Here is a 17,319-nt window from a genome sequence, read left to right on the forward strand (position 1 = left end):
CCCACCCGCTCTCCCAGGTCGGAGTCGACGACGCACTGCCACAAATCGCCGCCGCAGTGGTCCTGTTCGGAAGCTTCAGGCTCGGCATCAAGCCCTACGTCGACGAAGTCGGCCTCGCGAAAACAGTTTTGTGCGCATGTAGCCGTCACTGCCGCCCACGAATTATTCACCATCTCCACAGCTGAATATTGGGACGCCCGAAGCGGAAAGTTGGCTGCCAGGTGGTCAACAGCTATGAGCAAGCGCTCCGCAACGCGGCACCTAAAGCATGGATTACGCTCAAGACAAGCGGTCACACTTTCGACGTTTTGTTGAGCGGCAGGAAAAATCGTGCTAGCCTCCTCCAGTCAGCCATCATGACCACACACGCACACCAAGAGCGAGCAAGACGCGCACACGCAACACACATGCCAGAGCGCGTGGAATAGCTCTGTGCCAATTTCTAGTCAGAAAAAATGGCAGCATATCCACAGAGTGAATGATGGAGAGTGGGGCGAAGCATCCATCCGTCCATTCGTTCTTGCTTCCGTCTGTCCATGCATGCGTCTGTGTGGCCGCCCGTGCGTCCATCCGCCCGTCCGTGTGTGTGTCTGTTCGTGCGTCTGCACGTCCATCTGTGCATCCATCCCTGCGTTCGTCCATGCATCCACTCCTGCCTCCGTCCGTGCAGCCATCCGTGCGTCCGTTCATGCATCTGTCTGTGTGTCCGTTCGTCCACCTATTCAACACTCCAAGTACCACCATCTCGCATCTTTTCATCATATATTCCTCATATAGAAGCGCTGCCATTCAGTGGACATTCCAAAGACTGAACGAGAGGAGGCACACGCACACTTTCTTTCGGCTTGCGCTTCGTGTCTACTTCCCACCTTTAACCACCTCGAGCTCATGGTATATACTAGTTCACTGTATTCATGGCACTGCGGCCCAACGCTCGCTAAACCTTTCTAAAACCAAGGAGGTTACGCCCAGCGAGTATAACGTAGCAACCCTTTCTTGTCAGATAGTGCTCACGGTACATGCCAACGACTGCTAAGGGGGAATGAGAGACAGGAGAATTCGGCTTTTAGTTAACGCACACGTTGCGAGTTTTTTATTGTTCAACAACGCACAGAAGAAATCTCCTATCGGCACCACCGTGGAGGTCAAAATGTAAGACTGGTTACACACTACTACTACGACTACGAGGGATGAACGAGTGCCGCTATAAGGAGCTTCGCCCCTAAAACGAAACTAATTCGAGCCAGCGTGGCAGGCGTTGCGAAGCAGTGAAAATTGGCGAAGAGGTTGTGATCAAGAGAGGAGAGCAAATTTGCGAGAGAAGGGCAAGGAGTTGCGATAAAGAGAGGGGAGGATGCGGCGGGAGGGCGATCTTGAAAACCAAAACACAGGGGGAGGCAGGTTGGGTAGCTTGCTTGAAAGGTCCGCGAAACTCGCCCGTAAAAAAAAAAACTTGGAAAGAGTGCCTATGCACGGCGGTGTTCGAAGAAATGGCGGCCGTGTTCAAAAAATCGTTCTGTTGCGCAGGCGGGTTCGCGTGGCCTCACGAACTTCGATATTTCGCGATTCAATCCGCACAAATTAAAAGCTGTGTTCGTGCTTCCGCACTCGCACCGAAGGCTGCTGAGTCGAGTGTGAAAGTGAGGGAGAACAAGTCCTAAGCACGAAACAAATCGTGAATTATCAGAGTCGGTGGGGTAGCGTACACACGTGCACTAGACGCAGACTATCAGATACAGTCGGTGGCCGACGATGTTGGCAAATGGTCTGGTCACTCCAGGCCGGCGACGCCAACGACAGTATCAGCGATCAAAAACAGGGTAGATGGCCGTCCGGTCTTCGAAATATCGATGGCAGTGTGAAAACACTGGCCTCGTCTGGCGATGCGGGGTGCTGAGAGTAGCGGGGGGACAAAGGATGGAGGGGTGCATAACAAAAAGCAGTTATGGCATAGAGGAAGGAAACAGCTTTCCTTCCTTCATGGGTTGGGGAGAGCGGCAACTAGAGGGTCGCGGAGGCAGGGTTGGCGTTTTAACAATAAGAATGTATGGGCACCTCTCTGATGCCTGATCGGTGGTCGAAAGTGGTTTCCCGGGAAGTCGGCAGACCACTGACTCCGTTCGCTGCAACTGATCAGCAGCGCTCGGAGACGTTTGTTGTAAGTGCGATTTTGTGCCATTGAACCAATGTATATTATCACGGTCACACGGATATTGTTCGTTTTAAGTCGGGCCGTTATATGTGGGCTCGACTGTAGTGCAAGTGTAAGGACATTGCGGCTGACTAGCGCACAGCGATCGAAGGCCATAAAACTGCCCGCACCAACTGACAATCGCTTGCTGCAAATACGAAACCTTAAGGCCCCACCACATACATGCGATTTTCAAGCAACGACGACAAGGTTTGGTGTTGCCATGGCTGTAGTGAAAGACCACTTGTCCCCCAGGAATGTCACAGGTTTGTTAAAAACCAAGAAAGATAGCTTGTAGCCCAGAAAAGAGCGCGACAATTTTCGCAACGTGGTAGCAGCCCTGATCTTCACTTTCGTTTTAATTCGCTCTTCATGCTTGTTATCCGTGCCTACGTCAAGGAACACAAGAGAGAGGATAGCTTATCTACAGTCACTTCTCATGTGAACAGCGAGGCGGGAGCTGTACTTCGTCATTTATCTTGTTATCGTTGGTTTATTTTGATGCTTCGATGGTAGCTTACAGCAATGTTGGTTACTTACTGCAATGTCAAAGACGTCGTTGCAGTCATTGTGCAAGGTTGCCATGGAGTTGGCAAACTGCCTCGTAGCACACGCTTCTGGGCGCTCCTCTAAACGCCAGCTGATACCACTGTTGCGCTGGAATGATTGCAAGCAAAAAAGGCTGCAAAATGCTTTTACGGAGTGTACAGGCGACGCGGAGACAGCTTGCGCCTTCAACCACCGAAGATGCAAAGTGCAACAAAGAAGCTATTTCCAAACAGTGTGCACGTATGTCAATTGCAAAAGGTTAAGCTGCTAGACTCTTCTTTTTATTTCTTTTGTTAGTGCATTTTAGGCTCATCCCAAAAAAGTTCTCATAAAATTTGCTCCGCAGAATAAACGCACCTCGACTTCGCTTAGATTTTTCAAAGAAAAAATTTTGTTCATTACCCAAGTATATTTGATATTCATTAAATTCCTATAGCATTAAAAAAACATTTCCAATGAGTGTGCCAGTTTTCATCGTGATCCATGAAGAAATGAGAAAGTTGGTGTCCTCTGAAATAAAGTTTGAATCAATCGATCAATATCCACGAAGGGCAGCCTTATTTTGTTAGCAACACTTCATATAGTCCTGTAGGGGCTATAGATAACTAGTAGTTGTCATCAGTGATGGTGATTTTGATAAGCGGCCTTTTCTCCTGCTTTTTATGCACAGCTTCTACAAGGGCACGATTCCACGTCTGAGCCGCGTCTGCCTCGATGTAGCCATCACGTTCATGATCTACGATTCATTCATGGACCTCTTCAACAAGATCTGGAAGACGAGTTAAGCAGTCCCTCTCGAGCACTCAACTTGAACCTGGCCGACATGGCAGTTCTGAACCCTCAGTGTGGCTTCTAGTGATGTTTGGTGTTCTTTTACCCCCGGTGATGCTCACAGGAACATGCTTTTGGGAAGATGTTTTATTGCTTTAAGTGGTTGGTTGTCAGTTGGACATTTCCAAGTTTATTATGGAACGTGAGTGTAGTGTTGCTGTTAGGACGGTGATTTTTTTTTATTTCCTGCTTTCATATTTTTTTTTTCTGTTAAGCGTGCAAACATACCGTGATTATCTATTGCATCGCGAGGGCCAGTCTAACCAGGCAAAATATTTGGGCTGCGACGTTGTTAGTGAGGTTTTGGCTTGGGTTCCAAGGACTCATTGTGCATTGTGTTTGCTGAAGCTGGAAAATGAAACTTTTCAGTATTTCTCACATACAGTTTTGTTGCAGTTACTATTTTAACCTGGTCTTGTGGAGCAAACCTTGTACACACCATTTGTCATGTATGCAGCATAAAGCAGCATGACAGAATAATGGCATACACTATAATTTGAATTTTTGCATCATTGTCACATCATCAGTGGCCGATGCATTTGTGAGAGGAGCTGATACCATTCCCATTAGATCTATTAAAAGTTGATGAATAATCTGTGTATCTGAATAATGGCTTTAAAGATCATATCAAGACATCACTTGGGCATTTGACACCTGAAAAAAAAAAAAAAAGGAATTTCGTGTCTTTACTATTTTCCAAGAAAGTGAAGGCACTACTGCCAAATTTGCATATGTGTTGCATGTACGAGAATGTTTTTTTTTGCTACATCTAGGAAATTTCGGAAGTTGTCTTGGCACACAGGGTGCCCATGTCTTTGTTCTTATTATGCTTTTCTGGAGAATTGGAACTTTTTAGGTTTTCTTCTTTCGAGACTGTTCCACGTAGTCATTGCTTGTGGCAGCTTGAGCAGTTGTGAGCGACTGTGACCACCACTATAATTTCGGTTGCTCTCTTACTATGGTTGCGATTATTGTTTCAATATCTCCATTTAGTAGTGAGCACCTGTATTTGGTCATTCTGGGACCATGGTTCATACTTATAACTTGTGGCCTTCATTTATTGCATTTTGAAGTAGGATTGGACTTCTCTCTCACAACATTACTTCATTCAGATAAGCCATATGACTGCATGGCTTTTTGTTTACTCTTCTGTTGCAATCATTGTTGTCTTGTTCATTTTTTATGTTTTGGCCTTTTTACAAACTAATTTATCATATTGTTACATATTCTGGGAACAGTTTTCTTTCTTCTTTTTTTAATGATTTGCTATAAAGCTTTGTGGCATACATTCCAGCTGGAACGGCATGACTTGCGAACCTACAGACCTTGTCATTCAGCTAAGGTGTACTTTGCTACTTTAGCTATCTTGCATTAGTATACCTTGTGGCAGACCCTCAATAATTCCAACTTGGATTAACTTAATGCAGACTGACTTAAAATTTTTCGGTTGGCCCTTTATGTTCTCACTGTAGTTTCTGAAATCAAACTGCTCCTGAGCATAATTCAGGTAAAGGGGAATGCTACTTGAAAAATACAGGTCTTTTTTTTTTTCAAAATTACTTTTTTTTTTACTTAACCCTGAAGGTTTAGTTTCTCTACTTTCATGGCGAGAAATCAAGGTGGAAACTGAAATTTAAGCAGGTCAATATAGTCTTCAAGGAGCACAAGTTGGCTATTAAAAGCTATGTAGAGCTCATTGTGTCCTGGAAATAATCACCTTGCCATTGCATTTCGCTTGAGGAGTAAACCTGAGCAACATGCTTAAAATGACCATGATTCCAAAGCTCTCATGATAGAAGAAATTATCTTAAAAAGCAAATCTTTGCTTCCTAGGTGAGCTTTCATTTGTACGTTTAAAATTTTCTTTTTTGAAGACACCATATCGGGCAACTGCTTGAGTTTGGACATTGTGTTTTTGGTACTTCTGATGAACAGATTGGTACGCAGTTTTTTCCATCTATTTGTTAATATGTTAAGAGTGGTTATTTCCTTCAAAACCTGATATCACTAATATAAGTAATACAAACTTAATGGGCTGATGATTTTAAGACTTTTTACGTCGCAATTTTTCTTCATTAAAATGTCTTATACACTCCTTCCTGTTACTTATTTGCATTCTACAGTAAAGGTGGAGCAATATGACCCCCTAAAGACCTCTGACAACAAAAGTTTTGCTTGCGACTTTTTTACTGTTATTTGTAGCATTGTGTGTGCTAATACCGAAAGTGAATAATAAATGCTCTAATACATCAAATAATTAAGGCTAGTATCATTAACAGAGAGCAATTTTATGTCAATTTTAAACAACCACATACATATCATAAACTAATGCATGTAGGGCATCTGAGACTACGTGCACTCATGCAAGGCCTTCGAGAGGGCGAGCATGCAGCGCGTTTCTCTCAGGCTGTCCCAATCGCGCGAAGGGAGCGCGTTTCCAGAGGCGGACATGGCCTACTCTTTTCTCGGCTCTGCGGCGCTCTCACAGGGGATCGGAAAAGCTGCCGCACTGTTATGCAGCTTGCATGTAGCGAGCACAAATTAGTTTAGCACTTTTATATAACATCGCGCTCATTTGTAAATGTTAGCTCGAGGTGTACAAGAGGCAAAGTCAATTCTGGGGCGTATATATTCTGAAATGAGCTTTTTTGCTGCAGATTTGTGCTACCCATATTTGAGTACTTATAATTGCGATGCCTCAGCAAGGAGATCCGCATGTGCTGGAAACATACTTTACTTTACTTTGATTGATTGATTGATTTGTGGGATTTAACATCCCGAAACCATCATATGATTATAAGAGACGCTGCAGTGGAGGGTTCCGGAAATTTCGACCACCTGGGGTTCTTTAATGTGCACCCAAATCTGAGCACACGGGCCTACAACATTTCCGCCTCCATCGGAAATGCAGCCGCTGCAGCCGGGATTCGATCCCACGACCTGCGGGTCAGCAGCCGAGTACCCTAGTCACTAGACCACCACGGCGGGGCCTCACTGTACTTTCAAGTTGGCAGGCTATATAGTAGTATACAGGGCAGTGGCGAAGAAAAAAAAAATTGACAGCCCGATCAACAAGTGACGTCGGAAAAGTGCCACGTTCTACGCTCATGGGTCGCACTCACTTAAAAGCGTTGCATTTTTTTCCCTTTCATGGAACTAGCGCTGTTTTTGATTGTGACGCTGTTTCAAGGATCTTCCGTTCGCACCACAGAAGCAGCTGATAGACAGGAAGGAGGGTGGAGGCGGTCGTCGTGCGTTGAGACTACGTCTAGACCGAACATTTCCAGTTCTACTGACTGCGGGCTGGTTACAGGCACGTTTTGGTCACTTATGGTCACCCATTCGTACTTGATATGTTGTCCAGTGGATACGTTGAGCAATTTAAAAACGAACATTGAAATGTTTTACTTCTTCAAGAACTATGCAATATGCATTCAGGGCTTGATGTAGCTGGTATTGAACACTGCGGTGTTACATAGCAGTGACTATCTTCGCTTTTTCTTTCTTTAGTAGTCTATCTCGGCGAATACTTAGAAAGGCGCCGTTGTGCTACATGTCCGACCCTTTGATTTGGATGCTGTCGAGAATACAGTAAATGAAGACGACACTGACATTGCCATTGTGCTAACAAAACATAATCAAAATTCAGATGGCGAAAGAGGAGACGATGACAATTATGGCACTTTCACCATGAAAGACATGGGGAGTGAATGTAGGTCGGCTAGTCAAAGCCTCCAATATTTTGGGAAAATTACTTATAATTTTACTTCAGTCACATGACCAGGGCACTCTGTTATCTATAGTGTAACTGTGGTTCGGTTGAACACCTCATAAATATCCGTACGTGATAAAAAGTGAAATGATGTGTCACGATAGCAGGGCAATATGATTTAACAACAATTCACCTAGTTTTCACCTATGTCTCTAGAAAGGAGGCTTGTATTTCTCAAATCGAGGTATTTAGCACCGAGACAAAACAAGTTGTAATGAAAAAAAGTAATACTGCCGCCGACGAACTGATACCTTCAGCAGTTGCCATCCTTTTCTTCGTAAATTGAACTAAAATAAAGGCAGTAACAGTAAAAAATACTTGCCTTCAGTACAGCCAGAAGTTTCTGCTGGTGATTCTTGCTCGTACGTGAAAAAAAAAAAGTTTGCCCGCTGGAATCCCGTGCGCTCTGCTTTCTGCTGCGATGGCGTCTCTCATAATCATATGGTGGTTTTGGGACGTTAAACCTCGCATATCAATCATGCTTTCTGCCGCAGTCTCCACTGCCACTGTAATACGCAATGAATGCACCATCTCACGATAGCCAAGCACATGAGGCGATACTCGTGGATTTCGCCAGGGAGATGCCCACGCCCCATCTCAAAGGCCATGGCTCATGTTTCAATGATGCTCAACGCACCGGGCTCAAATCTATCAAAATATAAAGACCCTTGCATGCTGAAGAATGAAATTATGTCGGTACTTTGAGCCTGTCCCCCTCAGAAGAAAGAAAAGCATTGCTGGCGGAAGCAGCCAAAACCATTATGAGGGCAGCCCGATGACGGAACGAGAGGGGCGATGAACAATATTCCCCTGCGGGTGCCAGTCCGCACATTGTGCACACCCCAAAAAAGTTCTTCGACGTCAACAATACTTAGTCGTAGAGCATCACACGGGGCCTCGGTCTACGTCTTGGTGGTGTGATGAGATCCTGCCAACTCATATCACTTCAATATCAAATTACAATATTTTAACATCACCATTCAGTACTACTAATCATCATAAAAAAAAGATCCCATATTCAGGACAAACAAACAACTCAAACATTTTGAGGTTTCAATTTTGGTATTAGCGGACCCTTATTGGCTCATAAATCGAATAAAATTTATTCAATTCGATGCTGAAATCGCATAGTACATATTGGAAATATTGTACACTTTTTATATCATGAGCAACGATGAAATGATGCCCGAAATAACTCGACTTTTGACGAGTGATGGATAACTTTCTTTGGTATCTTATTCAAATTACCCAGATTCACGCAGCCCATGTACTTACAGGACTATCGGCTCCGCGGCGGTGGTCTAGTAGCTAAGGTACTCTGCTGCTGACCCACAGGTCGCGGGATTGAATCCCGGCTGAGGCGGCTGCATTTTCGATGGAGGCGAAAATGCTGTAGGCCTATGTGCTCAGATGTGGGTGCACGTTAAAGAACCTCAGGTGGTCAAAATTTTCGGAGCCCTCCACTACGGCGTTTCTCATAATCGTGTAGTAATTTCGGGATGTTAAACCCCACATATCAATAAATCAATCAATTATAGGACTATCGATGCTCTAATAATCACAAATCTTAGGCACTTTCGCTTAAAATCAGTGTTGCTGAAACGACAGAATCACCAATCTACTGATTTCACCATGACATTCATGATAATACTAACTCATGAAGATTGCTCAATATGTATGAATAAGTTATTTAAAAGCTGTTGACAAAGTGCCACCTTGAATACTGTAGTCACTGCTGTATTTTATCCTGTAGTTGCATAATAATTTGAACGCTCTATCTGCAACTCTAAACATTCCGTCCTCAGTTTAAAGAATTCTGGTATTTTTTGTTGCTTAGAACCAATCTCGATGCTTCTTGTTAGATGTTGTTAACATTTGTTTCATTCGTTTCAATTGAAATTCTGTATAATTCCTGGGCTGTTTTTGGATATGTTACGTTACCAGTCAACAACTGCTTTTGAAATGATTGCCATTCTATTTGAAACCTATTAGTACAATACTAGGGTCATTTTCGCATTCGATTCAGTTCTGAAGTTCACTATTTGCACACCCCTACTCATAACCATGAAAGCTTTGGGGCCAAAAAGTATGTTAGAAAAGAGCTTAATATATTACACATTATGATGCTACAAAACAGTTATGCAAGTTATTATGGTTACATATTCAAAATAACCAAGAAAGCCTATGTAAACAGCACAAATTTTCTAGGGTAACTTTTTTTTTTTTTTTCAAATAGTATTACCCTTATTATGCCTAAACTACAGGTTTTCCCGCTCACTTTAATCCAAGTTGCAACCTAAATAATCTGCACGCCATTGAAATAATCTGAGCACCAAGCTCTTTAACCCATGTGCCAACATTTAATCCAAGTGCCAACATATTTAATCCAAGCGCCAACACAATCAGGCCGCATGCCAGTGAGTTTAATCCAAGTGCCATCGTGTTTAATCCAATTGCCAATGACTTTAATTCAGGTGTCAGTCAGTTTAATCCATGCACAAAAAGCACAATGCGGGGCGTAAAAACGGCAGTGCATTTGAAACGCAGCTCCTACAATATAAAAGACAATAGTTGGAAGGTAGAATAAATCATTGTTATTGATATTCGCCCCAAGTATTCATGAAAACAATAATTACTGCCGCGGCTTGCTTGAGCCGTGGTGGGAGTGCTTATACTTTGCTATGTACAAGTTTGTAAATGAGTGCTTGGCCCGGGTGGAGTCATTTCAATGGCAAGAAAAGAAAAAAGCAAGAACATGTTAAGCAATATTTTGTGTTCGTCAACAAAGCTCATAATTGGATTTGATTTACATGACCGGGCCAGGTCATGTAATGCGAAAGTCATAATATGGTTATTGGAGTGCCGGAATGCATACCAAGATATGGAAAACTTGACCATTGATGAGTCAAAAGCAGGTACATGCTCAATAAGAGGGTCCTCACAGGGCAGAGCGAATTAGAAATAATTTGAAGAGGTTTTCATTTTGCAGTGCACATAAGACAAACTCATGATGTTGATGTGGAAAGCGGAAGTCATATATTACATTCATATTAGTTATCTTTTTATTCAAACAAAATTATGTGTATTTGATGAATGCATGTTTCAAGCAAACACACTTCAGGAACACTAGCGTTGTCTTTCACATGAGAACAGGAGTATATCCTTCGATGCTTTTATAAAAAAAAAAAACCTAATTCCACATGAACCCAAATAAACACAGGTTGAGATTTATATGGTTGTTTTTGATTTCAAGAACGAATTATCATCTGTCGTTCACCTTTGTTATCACCGGGCTGAGCAGACGACTGCGAATGCCTCAGCGAATAAGTAGCCAAATGCCATCTGCTCAGCAGACACGAATCTATGCATATGCGACGGTGTACATGGTTAGCCGGAATATTGCAGCAGTGACGAAGCATAGACTAAGATGGACTCTATGAGCAAATACATTTAGTACCCATAAATGCAAATAATACAGTTTTTTTTATTTTGAAGCTATGACATCAAAACGTTGGGGGGAAATAGCATTGCGCACTTAACTTCATAAGCGCTAGCACGTATAGGCGAGGAAAAAGTTCTTCCTATGACTTCATGTTTACATTATTGTGACATTTATACTCTATAAAGTGGCAAACTATGTGTTTCTAGTGCATGGATTAAACTGACTGGCACTTATTTCATTTATTTTCACAATACTGCAGGCCAATGTGCTGGCCCAAGCAGGAGTTAAATTGACTTGAATTAAATGACTTGAATTAAAGTCATTGGCAATGGGATTAAACATGTGGGCACTTCGATTAAACTCACTGGCACGCAGCCTCATTGAGTTGGCACTTGAATTAAATATGTTGGTACTTGGAATGAATGTTTTGCACATAAATTAAAGAGCTTGGAACTCAGATTATTTAAATGGCGTGCAGATTATGTAAGTTGGCACTTGGAATAAAGTGAGCGGCAAAACCTGTAGTGTGTTGACTTTTTTACTTTTAGCTTAGCATTTGCTTTTTATATTCCTAACAGTCGCAAATGAAGTCCATTGCTTGCCTACAAAGCAGCCATAACAGCTCAGGTTCACGCATCAAGATTCGCATGTTGAGGAGGAAAAAAAAAAGCTATATGATGGTCTGGCCTTAATCCCATCTCATGCCAAAGATTTGTTGAATCACTTTCACTGCAACACACAGATGCTTTGTGGAAAAGCACACTGACAGCAGAATGGAGGGAAAAAAAAGCTAGATGATGGTCTGGCCTTAGGCTCATCTTATGCCAAAACATTTGTTAAATTACTTTCACTGCAACACAGATGCTTTGTGGAAAAGCACACTGACAGTGTAATGGAGTTGTCTCGATATACGAGACACTTTTTCGGACAGTCACGTATGCATGCATGCACCATATAACGAGCATCCATATGATTGCCGACATCTAAAAGCTTTATCGGCACTCATCCAAGATTATCTTATAATGTTGCTGTGAACCCTAGGAAAAACATTGCAACACAAGTTGGTGAGTCGCATTCGAGAGGGCTTTCAATTATTCAAGCTTCTGATAATTTATGCTCGTCCTGGGACCTCCTTGAGCTTGATTTATGGGGAGTTTACTTCAGTGCCATTCTGGACTTTCTGATGCAAAATGGCTTGCAGGCAATTGAACTCTGTTAAGGCTGTTCGGGAACATTTTTAGTTAGACATCAGACTGTGCTGGACTAATAAAAAGCCTCAAAAAGTTCATACTGAGCACGTTGAGTCAGACTGTATACTCGGGTGGTCCACCAAATATGCACCACTTGTCTACAGTGCCTCTATTGCTTGCTGTTTAAAGGCAAGCGCATTGTATTTAGGCACTAAAGAATGTCCGATGTGCTGCATTCAACCGTAAAGGCTTGCATTCCAACAAATAGCAATAGCAGTGTTTGTTTATAGCTTCATTTTTTTTTCTTCATGGTGACCTTTGCGATTGTTACAAGTGTGAAGTTCTTAGACAAGCCTTCCGATATCTCAATGCCTTTGTTCAACTTATAGCTTTTTTTTTTGTGTGGATTTTTCCACAGACACTTATTGGAAAAAACAAACAGAAAAATGAGTCTTTATATTGTTTGTCTGTGGTGGATCCTTGTGAATTTATATTACTAGGCAATGTTTTATAGTGTACCCAATGAACCAGGTTGCTGTTTCACTGGAACTTGCTCATCAAGGTTATTCTGTGTTGTTCTGCTGCTCTTGACAATCATAGTGTGCGATAGATCACCACAGTTGCCTCGGTGCAAAGCAATTCTGCACCTGTAACTGCTCTATCAGGCTTGCATAATAAGCTTAGACAGCCGAGGTGTGTGTCTGTATTTCTTACATATTTGCATTACTTTTCCATCACAAGCCCAGTCCTTTCATTGTAAGTAGTAGCGTGTTATACCCCAATCACACAGGAAGTCTAATGCCATCTACAGCTGATGTCATTCGGTTATAATGCTATTTGCTTGCAGCCACATAAGGGAACTAACTCCTTTCGTAGAAAACGGCACTTCTTCTCGAATGAGTGCACGAAACGTATTCGCATTCGATTTTGGACCGAATCAGTAGTCTCGACGCCAGGGACCTTTTAGTGAAATGGCTGTTGTGACAATTTGTAAATATTTTACTTTTCAAGGTTAACTTGTTACTGATTTGATGACATTATAGCACTTGCAAAAGTTTCTAATAAAAGAAAGCTATTCTCAACTACAGTGGATTAATGCCAGCCATGTTTTATTTGTGCGCTGTTGCCATAGGTGTTGATCAGGTGGCGACTTCGCAAAATAGCTGCTGCCATCTCATTGCTGCTGCTGGGAGCTAGTTGTGCTTTCACACTTTAGTTCACTGGACACTCATGCCCGCTCATATCATCAGCCATGTTATTTTTCAAGTGACCCTTGTCCTGACTTCTTTTGTGTGATGCAGCTGTGGCAAGTTGTGTAAAGTTGTGTGTGTGTATTCTAGGAGCACCTTTTTAGTGATGAATTACTGTTGAGCATACATGCACATTACTTGCAAGTTCTAATAAATTTTCACTTCACCCGAAGTGATGGCTCAGGAGTGCTGAGGTCACGGTCAATTTAAAATGACATTTGATTTCATTGCGTGACAGCAGCACACAGGTCAAATGATGTTAGTTCATCTCATGAAATACAGTAGCGGATTCATACTGTGCTACGTGAGCGTTCGGGGTTGCCAAGATTCTGTTTGCCATGTATTGTTTTGGCACACGTTGCCGTCTAGTGTGGGGGAGAGTGCTGCCATGACAGCTTGTATTCAGCTGGCTTCACAGTCTTGTGGAACTGTTGAGAAATGATCGTGCCATGTTGTACCAGGCCCATGTTCTTTGCTATCAATCTTTTGAGTACAAGAGTGCGTGTGACCTAGGCAATCTACTGGCCTTTATTGAAGAGCCTGGACTTTTAGTGTAGCGTTGCAGTGCTGCTGGTAGTGGGATGTCATGTGCTGGTGTTATTTTACGTGCATGGTCTTGTGGCCACTATGACAGTCCTTAGGGTGTTCTATGCTTTGTAAAATGATATATAGTTATTTTCATATACATGTCCTAGGTAACATTTAAAAATTTCTTTTTAAATCATTTTTGCATAGTACCTCTTGATTCTTTAGTATGTCTGCCTGCTGTTTGCATTACATTCCGGGTTACAACGGGCCAAATTTTGGGTGATGGTCTTGTAGACATTGATAAATCTTTTTGTGCAAGCAACAACAATTGTAAGTGTGTTATGGAACTAGGTGGTGAGTCATGTTATGTAAACTTAAACTGTGCTTGGGATGAGACACCTGAGTAAAAGCAGACAGGATGAATGCGGTCCAGTCTGCTTCTACCTGAGCGCAGTTTTAAGTTAAATCATTGTGAGGTGTTGTTCTTTTTATCATTCAGACCCTGCGTTATGTGGAGTGTACCTGTTTCTAGTCATTCTGTTGATGACAGGCTGCCATTGCATCTGAATAATTCATTCTTTAAACTTCAGCTTTTGCGACATTATATGAAATTTCTAGAACCCCCCACTGCGGCGTCTCTCAAATATATTGTGGTTTTGGGGTGCAAAATTATTGCTATACTGCACGGTCAGTACTAGGTCACTTGATTGGAAAAAACAATTGCAGCATTCGTCAGAATTTGTGTCTTATTACGAGGTAAGTTCAAATATCGCATTAACTATTGAAGGTACCTGCAGAGGGTTCATCTTAGATGGAGGACAGCGCACCGAGCAATGGAAAGCAAAATGATAGTTGTAAGCTTAATAGGAGACAGAGAGCGGAGTGGGTCAGGGAACAAATGGGGCTTTAGGGCATCGTAGTTGAAATCTAGAAGACGAAATGGACAGGGGCCAAGTGCTGTAGCATGTAGGCAGGATAACTACTGGTCATTAAGGGTAACTGACCTCCAACGACTCATAAGAGAAGAGAAATGCGTTAAGGGGGTGACGGAAAGGTCGGTGGGCTGATGAGATTAAGAAGTTTGTGGGCAGCTGCAAGCACAGGACAGGGTTGATCGGCGGAACACGGGAAAGCCCTTGCCCTGCACTGGGCATGGTCAGGCTGACGTCGTGTGGCTTGTGCATGGAACCAGGCCTTTTGGTCTAATGCTTCCCTCTCTGATCACACATCATCCACCATGGTGGTTGTGGTGCTGTCCCAATGGTCATGGGATGGAATCCCGGCTGAAATTGCTGTATTTCGACGGAGAGCAAAATGCTAGGCCTGAGGTGGAAGAACCCTGGGAGCCCTGTACGACTATGTCACTCATAATCGTTTTTTACTTTTGGGACAGCAGTTATTATAATACTATTAATTTTATCATGACTTCACTTCTGTAAGTATTAGCACCAGCACTGACATTTTGGTTCAAAAAGCTCTCGCATGTTACTTAAAATTCATTTTTTGGAAGGTACATTGTTAATGCATTGATCAGGATCTCAATTTTTGCTTGTGTTTTTCTTACCTTTTTCAAATTTTGGGCTGGAAAGTTGGGTGTGTGGCTTAAACAAGTGTATAAAATCGGTTCTACAATTCAAACTCAGTAGCTGACTAGAGAGTGAGAGTCTTATTTTTGGAGGGGCACCTCTGAGTTTTGTTTACAAAGATATCTCACATAAAATGGCATGCGGCAGTACTTGTCTGTGCCTTGCTTGAGTGCCTATCATCCTGAAAAAAGTTCCTGCCTACATTACCATGAAGAACATTCAGTGCTGTGGCGATGCTGCAAATTGGCAAATCTTTATCATATCAGTTTTATGAGCAGCAGCCAATGCTTACACTGAAGCAAGAAATGTGTTGGGATGCTGCAAATCTTCTCTTTAGCAAATGGGCTTTTTGCACTTAATTATTTTAATGTCATTACGAGGGTACAACCACAACGTTGCCAATGATGAACTTAACTTGCAGGAAGCTTTAGCAGTCTCGAGTCTTTAACCTATAGAACTGAACTGTAAGCTGATATGCTTATCGTCACCTTAAAGGCAGTCTGCTTTCTTCACATTATTTGGGAACTAGGGCAAGTTTTGATATGAGCAACAGTAGCGTATGTATTTTACATAACTTTGAGCATTCTTAAGTCAACTGGCTGGCTTTCTTTTCTTTGGATTCCAGTAAGTACAGTGAGCAGGTTGAAATAAGGTGCATTTAACAGTACGGAACTGGGTGTCAGTGCTAGTTTGTATTGTCCAGCACATGAAGGGTGGCACCATGTAACAGAATGCACCATGTGCATTTATAGACTAAGCCACTGGGCTGCAAAGAGGTTCACATTCCCATGCATTGTGAAGACTTGCGATTCTTTGCAGGCTCAAATTAAAAGGACCCACAAGCAAATATCGAATCGGTTTTCACTCGTTAATTTTGGTAACATTGTTTATTCATCTACCCTAAAGGCTCGAGCACATTTTATGGAGGGGGTTATAGTATGCATGCATAAAATGAACACAAGTACTAAAATAATAAAAGCTTTGGAAGACTCAATATTATAGTGCAAAACAAAGGATAGAAAAGAACATTGAAATGTAATTAGGAAAAGTACATAGAAATGCAACTCTAAGGACAAAATGCACTAAAAGGAAAATTAGCAACATTTTTCTTTCACACAGTGGTGAAGTTACAGATGTGTAGGCAGATCACTGAAAAGGGGCCACACCTTAAATTTGCACTTAAAAATGGTATTTACATAGTTTATGCATGGCCATCTCTGAGGGTGCACTGTTTTTACTGCAACATGCTGTTTTAAAATCCGAGATTCACACAAGCATGGCATTGACCCTCCCCATCAAAATTACAATAATAATGGCAGAGTAGTGTGAAATTACATCAGTGAGGTGTTTCATGACAAGTGTTATGAAATAAAAATGTGACCACCGTGTTTCATATTTGGTTAAATGCAACATGGTTAACATCGGCATCCGACTCAATGTGGAATGTAAGGTCATGGGAGTGAATATTTCGTTATTGGGAACATGAAAAAAAGCAGGGAAGAAATAGACAGCCTCCCCTGTTTTTTTTTTGTTTTTTTTAATGTTTCTAGCATTGTGCCAGTCGCGAAATGTTCAGCAAACTAGGGCACCACCTCGCCCAGAAGCAAGTTCTTCATGGGACTGGGTGGCAGCTGCAGTCCTCTTCTATCCTGGCCGCCTCATTCTCAAAAGAGGTATTTTCATTTATTTATTTATTCACATTATCTTACAGGTTCCCGTAGAGACATTGAGTAAGGGGGGCGAGAAAACAAAATATAACAGAAGCAATAGAGTACAAAAACATTACAATGTGGTAATATAACAATGTTTAGGGGAAGGGCATGCAAAAACAATGTAGTTACAATAATGGTGTCTAATACAAAGTTGAATAAATGGCAGGTACTCAAAATAACTGGTGCCAAAACATGAGCACGAGGAACTAAGAACACATTTGCAGTTATGTACAGGTATACAGAGCTATATTTTTATGGAAAGGAATGC

General features: G+C 42.2%; 1 protein-coding gene across 3 annotated transcripts in view; it reads left to right on the forward strand.

Moving 5' to 3' along the window:
• Positions 1–15,488, forward strand: part of sea (mitochondrial citrate transporter scheggia) — a 138,060-nt gene extending 122,572 nt beyond the window's left edge. For all 3 annotated transcript variants that reach the window (XR_012893967.1, XM_075887753.1, XM_037419026.2), the window contains one exon: positions 3,411–15,488. Coding sequence is in view for 2 of the 3 variants with exons in the window: in XM_075887753.1 (XP_075743868.1) it covers positions 3,411–3,525 (115 nt within the window). In the remaining variant the exon portion in view is untranslated. The remainder of the gene's footprint in view (positions 1–3,410) is intronic.
• The last annotated feature ends 1,831 nt before the right edge of the window (positions 15,489–17,319 follow it).

The sequence above is a fragment of the Rhipicephalus microplus genome, chromosome 3 (genome assembly GCF_043290135.1).
Source record: "Rhipicephalus microplus isolate Deutch F79 chromosome 3, USDA_Rmic, whole genome shotgun sequence".
Lineage (NCBI taxonomy): Eukaryota > Metazoa > Arthropoda > Arachnida > Ixodida > Ixodidae > Rhipicephalus > Rhipicephalus microplus.